The 8,547-nt window shown below is 32.9% G+C and overlaps 1 protein-coding gene across 1 annotated transcript; it reads left to right on the top strand.

Moving 5' to 3' along the window:
- Positions 1-829: 829 nt before the first annotated feature.
- On the top strand, positions 830-5,069 carry LOC123560501 (toll-like receptor 2). Its single transcript, XM_045352686.2, has one exon. The coding sequence runs from the start codon at positions 872-874 to the stop codon at positions 2,969-2,971; it is 2,100 nt and encodes a 699-aa protein (XP_045208621.2). The 5' UTR covers positions 830-871; the 3' UTR covers positions 2,972-5,069.
- Positions 5,070-8,547: the final 3,478 nt, after the last annotated feature.

The following is an 8,547-nucleotide window of genomic DNA, read 5'->3' as shown; positions in this document are numbered from 1 at the left end:
GAGACGCTTTTGTCAACCGTAAACAGTAAGCGTCTACTGACGTCTTTACTGATTAATTACTATGTGCATAGTGTACTCGAAAAAATCTGAACAACACCGATTCCAAAAAGTACCACGGATTTTCAACTCGATCGTATACACAGTTAGATCTCTCTATACATTTTCTTTTTCATACGTCTAACCGTAATGCGACGCTGTCGGCACCGCTTCGGGGCGCCGGTAGCTCTGCTAATAAACTATATCCCGTCGATGTTTCTTTTTCTTTTATATTACTTTGCCTCAGTTTTGTGAGTTTGTGAGTTCACTTACCAAGGCAGTAAGCCATACACGTTTTTAATTTGAATATGTTATATGTCTGCGTTGGGTATATTAATGACTAACTGCACTGTTTCGATTTTCTGCAAGCAAATTGAGCTTACTGATATAAATTTCTTACAATGGTAAGATTTAGTATACAACAATAACATTTACGTAAACTGGTGTTACTTGTGCTCACTGGCGTTACAGTCCGTAAAATAAACAAACGTGTTTATCAACATGGACGGATTCAAACGGAAGGGGAAGAAGCATTTTATAGAGATATTTCGATGGCAAAATACAATACATATCTGTAGCTCTGACCAACCTATAAACCGGGCAAGTCTATTTTATAAGTACAACAACACTGCTGACCCAGTTAAACGAGCTGTACGCTTTAACCTCGTATGTACAGGTCAAGAGGAAATTAGTGATATAGTATATGACATTGTTTCATCAATAAAAAGAATCAACGGAAATGCGTGTAAACGACACTGAATGAGTAAAATGCTTAACATTTATTCACTTTCGCATTTGTTTTCCATATATTCTTTATGCCTACGGATTAACAGTCATGATTGATAGGAGCGAAAACAGATCGACGATGCTGAAACTTTTATTTTTGTTGTTGTTTACTTCTATGACAACTGCCGTGCCCACCGAAAACGAGATCGTCGACTATCAGTGCATGTTTATTGGAAGGGCAGCTAACTGCAGTCACCAAAATTTAACGTATATTCCAAAGCTGAAGGACGACATTACGTATCTTATATTTGAAGACAACAATCTTCCAAATGTTACTCAACAGATATTTAGAAACATTAGCAATCCAGAAAAAATGTTTGATTTAAAACTTGGATTTAATAAAATAGTGCGCATAAGTGCGGATGCATTAGACATATTTTATAGGTTGAAACTGCTGGATTTATCTGGAAATCACATAATCGCTGAAGATTTGAAACATCTTTTAAGGGAAATATCTGAAAACCATCACCTTCGGACTTTGCTTCTTAATGATATCGGTGTGGATACAATAAAAGATGATATTTTTTCCTTAATGAAAGGTTCACGGGTAGAGATGTTACATCTGCAACGCAACACTTTAACACATATTTCCGAGTCGTTTCTGTGGTGTTTTGAATTTTTGAAAAATCTTGTCGTCAGCCATAACCTTATAACACAAGTTGACCTATTATATCTAGTTCATTTAAATATTCTTCGGTTGGATAACAATGAAATTAGTAAAGTTCCAAAGTTTTGCAAGAACGGCCACAACAATAGTCTGGTGCCAAATTTACAAAAGCTCTGTCTTAGCTATAATAATTTGTTTGAAATACAGAGAGACAACTTCAAATGTCTTGATAATCTGAAATGGCTTGAAGTAAAGGGAAATGTAATTTCTGTATTTCCCAATGATTTTCTCCGACACCTTCCTAACATTTTGTCATTCAATGCTCAGATAAATACAGGTCAATATCCGCTTATAGAACCATACGCATTTAGGTCAAAGTCACTTGCTGAACTCAAGATCGGTAGTCATAAATCTGGAAAATCTGTATTCAGTTCAACAACAGAGACATTCAAGTATGTGCCTAGATTAATTACGCTTGAAATAGGTTTTATAAATACGATTGACATGTCAAAAGAATCGTTACATGCTCTATTTTCTCCCCTAACAAAGTTAAAGTACTTCAAGTTCTACAACTGTGAAATGCCGCACGACCCACGAGTTATCCTTTCTAACAAAACCCGTTTGGAAAAAGTTATACTGGATAGAAATTACATTCAAAATTTAAGTAGTGATACTTTCAAAGCAAAGCCATGGCTGAAACACATTTCTTTAACAAAGAATAAAATTGGACACATAAAACAAGACGAAATCTCGACTGAGTTTCTAAATACATTAGACAGTATAGATTTATCAAGAAATCCATTTATCTGCGATTGCGATCTTGAATGGTTCATAACATGGCTAAAGTCGCCAAAGAAGACAAATGTTCAATTTTATCCGGAAGAATATGAATGTACCTATCCTAACAATGTTGCCGGGAAAAAATTGTCGGAAGTGTATTTTTCATACAGGCAATGTCACCCTTTTACCCTTTGGGAATGGGCAGGTATGATTTGCGGGCCTTGTGTTTTTGCAATACTTGTACTCTTGATCATCCTATATCGTAATAGGTGGAATATCAAACATTACATATACTTGATGAGGAAAAGACGGAACTATATGCAAATAAAAGGAGAAAATTGTCTTTATGACGCTTTCATTGCCTATAACCAAGATAACTCTTCGTGGGTACGAGAACATTTGATTCCAGTTTTGGAGGACCAACACAACTTGAAGATGTGTATTCACGAGAGAGACTTTCAAGCAGGTGTCTTCATCAATGATAACATTGTTTATAGCATTGAAGAAAGTAAGCAAATCATACTTATATTGTCGAATTCATTCTCAAAAAGCGCCTGGTGCATGTTTGAAATGAAAGTTGCTCACTCAAAACACATTGAAGACGGGACAAAACTTGTTGTCATTTTACTGGAGGAAATCTGGAGTAGAAACATGAATGAATCAATGAAAGTTCTCTTGAAGACAACAACCTACATTGAATGGACAGAAGACTGTGTTGGACAAGAACTGTTTTGGAATAAACTCAAAGATGCTGTAAAATGACAAATGTGCTTAAAATGTTATTTTCCGCAGCGAATGGTCAGCAGTCATAGTATAGTCTGTGTCATTTACGTTGACCATATTTTCAAAATGAAAACCGCTTTAAATGCCATGTTAGCTTGTTTTCGCAACTAAGACATTGGAAATTCCACGAAAACCAGGTTTTCAATTGCATCACACCAACAGATTCTTAGCATAAACCATTTTTCTATTTTCAGTAACAGTGACCCAAAATACAATCCAAAGCCAGTTCTTATATTTAAAGTTATAAACTCGAAACCAGCTGTTTGATGATTAAACTGAAAAAAAAAATATTATTTTTTTATAACTATGACCATATTTTTTTTTTTTTAGTCACCCAATGGCATTAAAATGACCTTTTTGTCACAAAAAAGGAAATGAAAAAACAATTTGGATCTCAATGAGATTTGAACAGACACTCTTCCATTCCACAGCACAAAAGTCTATTTTCTATTTCAAATATGGTCCCATTTTTCTATTTTTAGCTACATTGACCTTGACCCTGATCCAAGTGACCTCAAATAAAAGCTATCTACACACCAAGTATACTGAAAATAAGTGTACCCAAACTAAAGATATTGAGTGGAAGCCTTTTTTCTATTTTTAGTAACAGTGATCGCAAATATAATTTTAAGCTAATTTTCAGATAAGCTTGCTGTACACAAAGTTTGATTGCAGTAAGTAAATCCAAACTAAAATTATAAAGCGGAAACCACCTTTTTGATGATAACATTGAGAAAAAAAATCTATTTTTAGAGAGAAAAAATCTATTTTAGTAACACTGACCTTGACCTTGACCAAATGGCATTAAAATGACCCTTTTTATCACAAAAAAAGAAAAAAAGAAATAAAACATTTTTTTTGGATCTCAGTAGGATTTGAATCGACGACCTTTCGTCCCACTGACTAAGAAGTAGCTTTGGCTCAACGCCACCGTGGAATTTTCTAATTATGAAGCCTGACCTTGAACTTGATCTCAGTGACCCCATATTCGATCCCAACCTTGGTTTTTCTATAAGCTACCTATAGACCAAGCTTAATTTCAATACATCAATGAAAACCGCGGTACCCAATTTTTCTATTTTAGCAACAGCGACCTTGACCTTGCCCAAAATAACTTAAAATGAAATCCCAACCTTTGTCTTCTTACCATTTATCTACAGGCCAAGTTTGGTGTCAATAGCTTGTTCCAAACTAAAGTTATCGTGCGGAAACCAAGTTTGACGCCCGGCCGTCCACCCGCCCGCACATCCAACGACATATCCCACCGGTTTTCTACGAAAATCTGCATAATAAAGTATGAGTAGAAACTTTAAGGTAATATCTCTATCCACGGTCAGTTCATGCTGCATCAAATGTTGGACATTCTCGTGTTCTGATTCTTTGACCTTCATTGTTCGTTGTTCTTTTAGTATGATGTATATACAATAAAGACAGAATAATATTTTCCTCGTATACATGATTTGAACAAACAACAACTTTATATATTTTCTAACTATTAACCGAAAGTAATTTAAATATTGATTTTATATGATGTAAGATGTTTGTGCGTGCGTGCGTGCGTGTGTGTGGAGATATACACCTGTCCCCGATTTCACGAAAATACTTAAGTTTGTTAAGTGACTAAAGTGCGTTAATTTGCTTTAAGGGTGATGCAGGCATATAACAAGTCAGCCTATTTATAAATCCACCTCATCAGGTATGCTTTCAATCTTTCGTTTGTGTTTTAAACGTTTGAACCGCTTTGAATTATGACTGCGTCCGTCAACTTTTGTCAAAAACTATTAACTAAGTCTTTTGTGTCATTTCATCAACATGAAATTTTACCTGAATCGTTCTTATATACTTTCAGCCTTATTGAAATACAGTTGTTAACACAAAATTTACATGTAAATGTTGATTTGCTAACCGTGCTCATCAGCGGTTAATTTCGCACATGTTGGCTACGTATGTGTGTCTGTACGACACTTGAGAAGTTTCTAGGAAATATGTATCGGTGCCTCCATATGTTGTCCAATATGACTGTTTTTAAATTACTTCTTTTTTTAATTTGTCAAGTTTTTCAGAGAAAAATTAGTACTAAAACATTTATCTATATAACTTGACTATTTCTAACCTAAAACAACATTACGTAATAGAAAAAGTGGAAACTTAAAGGTCGCTCAACACGACAAAAACGAAAATGTTGCAGGCTCGGTTTGATTGAGCCTGTTCATGGACGGTAGTGGAAAGACGTTACTCTATTATTTTTTGTTGAAACTGCTTATTCAAGTTCGGTATGTTATTATACAATTATTGAATGTAGTATATAGAATTTGTATCATAATACGGAAGAATATACTAAATTTCATATTGAACTTTCAATTTTTCCAATAATCCGTATTATCGATTTTTGACACATTAAATAAAGAAGGATAAATTCGATTTATTCGCTATATCTTTTAAATGGTTTAAAATAACGAATTTGCTTCGGCGACAATCGTCGATTTAATCTTTCCTCTAAATGATGATATAATTTTAAAAATTGTAAGTTTATTATTTCACTTACCTTTTGAACCATTTATGTTACCACCCTTATTTTCCATTGAAGTCAATAGTAAAATCTAATTTTGGACAAAATTTAGGGTCATTTTTATTAATATATCGCTCAAAATAAGGAAAACGAAAAATAACGTTTTTGCTTCGGCGATGTTGCAAAGAAAAATTAGTGCTCGACTCAACTGTGTATAAATAAAATTAATATTTTCATTATTTCGCTTACCTTTTGTGCTTTTTATACAATCACTATTACTTTTAAAATTGAGACTCGGACCGGCTCGGAAATTTCCGAAGTTTCCCGAATGCAAGAGGTAATATCTAAGCAGACGTTTACTTTTAACCTGTACACTTTGTGATCTAAAGATAAATGTCTATGTCCGAGTCAATTAATGTTTTAGATCATCATTATTTATCAGTTTTTAGCTCGTTACACGTGTAACGTCTTATCATCACATATTTCGGCTGAAAGAAGGAACAATATATACACAGGTTTTTAGTGAAAAAATTATATTACACCCACAAGGATGAAGTTGTGTGTTCTTAAAAGAAAGTGTCACCTTGATTTTTTTATTTGTTTTCTTTAGACCGTCAAAATATCACCCATGGATATATAATTATATTTGAACCGTATCATTAGCATGTTCACATGTACATTAGAATCTCCACAACTAGAGAGATCGAAAAATGAAAATGTGTATAGCAGACATCTATTTAAATTATCAATTTTAAACCAAAGAGCAATAAAATGATATAATATAACAATGTAATACAAAACTGTATTTTATAGTTCTTTGTTTAAACAAACTATTCTTACTTTCCGAATCGGGCGTATAATTATGTATCTGATGAATTTTAAGATGTTGCGTAAATTATCCACCTTTCAAACAACATAGCTGACAAATTAGTAATTTTTCATTTTCAATTTAATGTTTTGTCAAAATTGTTGAAATATTTAGATATTCCAAACAGGTACAATAAATCAAACACAATTTTGCGTACGCACTGTTACTTAATTAGTGATCCATTGCTTGTTACTTTTATTACCTTTTGCGGAAATAATCTAGAAACCATATTAGGGGGTAATAAATTGTAATGATGGGGACTGATAGCGGGTATTTTGCACCTTTATGACACTGTACACAATAAACATGTTTCGTTGAAAGAAAGGAAACATTTAATTGCAGCAATAAAATAAAAATCCATAAAATAGTAATAGTAATGTTTTATTCTTTAATTAAACAAATTATGCTTTTCGCCGGCTACTTCAATTTTAGAGTTATACTTCGCAACAAATAAAGATTCTTAAATAATATGCTCATGTTAAATTATATAATGCGAAGTAACATAATCCTACTGCAAAGGAGTAAATGACATAATTATGTCAAATCTAAAGCACTGGCTTCCAGATTTAGACTAAAAAATGATCTTTCTTTAAAAGTGAATATATGATGAACATATAAACACGAGTTTTTGTTTCTTAAAAATGTCAAAAAAATAGTATTACGATTATAAGGCAGTTTACCTCCGGTATCCCGTTACAAACGCCTTTCAATTCTAAATGCAACTTATTCTTATATGTTTCCATAACTTATGAAAAAAAGTAGTAATTTTCTGATACATATGAAAAGATTCTCCTATATATAAATATTGCTTTTTATAGTTTTTTTTTTCTTTTTTTTTTAATAAGAGTTAGGACCCTTTAATTAAAACATGCCCCTTGAAAAAGAAAGCGTTTAAACCAACAGTATTATCAATAAATGATGAAACTGATTTTATTGTACGCAAAAGCTAGAACCTGATAAATCTTCATTTTTCAACGCAGACTGTTTATGCATGTACTTCTATCAATTAAAAAGAGAAAAAGAAGAATTATTCAAGTTAAGTTTTCATAGAATAGAATGCGTTTTATACAAATAACGAAAAAGAAGGAGGTAGATAACGTGTTTTTAACAATTTAATATCTATAGTTATTTTAGTTATAGCAAAAGAGAGAGACAGACAGACAGACAGACAGGAAAAAAACGTGGCTTTGCCTACATATTTACTGACGTTTTTCTACCACCAGTAAAAACAAGTGTCCATTGAGCCATTAATTAGAAATATCGATTTTATTGAAAACATGGTTTATGGACCCTCGCTAAATTTCGGAGATGGACGTAAATGTACGGAAGATAACGATCAAAGTTACAAGATTATCGATTTTTTTCAGCAAGGCTTACCAGCAGTCGCGTTTAGTACAGAAAGTTCGATATGTAAACATGTATAGGATATATGTGCTTTATGTCTATGTATTCTCTAAATGCTATAATGATTTATTTCATCTAACGTTTAATGATGATAATGTTTATATTTATGAAGAAGACAGTTACCTTTTTTTTTTCCGGCCAGAGGCCGGTATTCATTTGGTCTTTACTTCCCGTTTGTATCTTGGGTAAAGGTCGTTTAACAGCTGATTAAAACTGTACATTTTGATTGATGGATGAAAAATTCCACAGGTCACTTTTTAGTCAGTTTTTGTCAAAGTTTCCTAGATTATGATTAATATAATTATGATGTAAAATCTGTGTTCTGTAAAATATGTTCTACATAAAAAATCATGAAAATTTTACTTTAAAAACTACATTTTGTTTTGCTTTATAAATACCCAAACCGTATGTAAAATTGCAGAGTGCCTGCGCGTTTCGCATTGACTTATGCGGCCGTGTATCTTTTTCGGCGACGCCGTCTAAATTCGTTTTCGTTTCCTATGCCACGTGACTTCAGTTGGCAAATCAAACTACTTGATAACGCATTATAGATAATTTATCAAAATGGAAGATTTATGCAACGCTCTGCCTGATTGGACGAGAGTGTCAATTTCTTTCACTCTGTTGATTGTGCTACGCTGAGTGAAATGTAGCAAAGCGTTTATCCTAAACGACGCTGTTCACAGTTTTAAAGCTAACTTTGGCTCAGTATATTTAGCAAGAATATTGATATATCTCAAAATGATAAGTAAGTTTAATAAATATGATAAAAAC

This window comes from Mercenaria mercenaria, chromosome 10 (assembly GCF_021730395.1).
Source record: "Mercenaria mercenaria strain notata chromosome 10, MADL_Memer_1, whole genome shotgun sequence".
Classification (NCBI taxonomy): domain Eukaryota; kingdom Metazoa; phylum Mollusca; class Bivalvia; order Venerida; family Veneridae; genus Mercenaria; species Mercenaria mercenaria.
This window is presented reverse-complemented; position numbering and strand designations above follow the sequence as displayed.

What these genes read in the sequence shown, in the direction of transcription:
- LOC123560501 (XM_045352686.2), top strand. Translation starts at nt 872, where the DNA reads ATGATTGATAGGAGCGAAAACAGATCGACGATGCTGAAACTTTTATTT.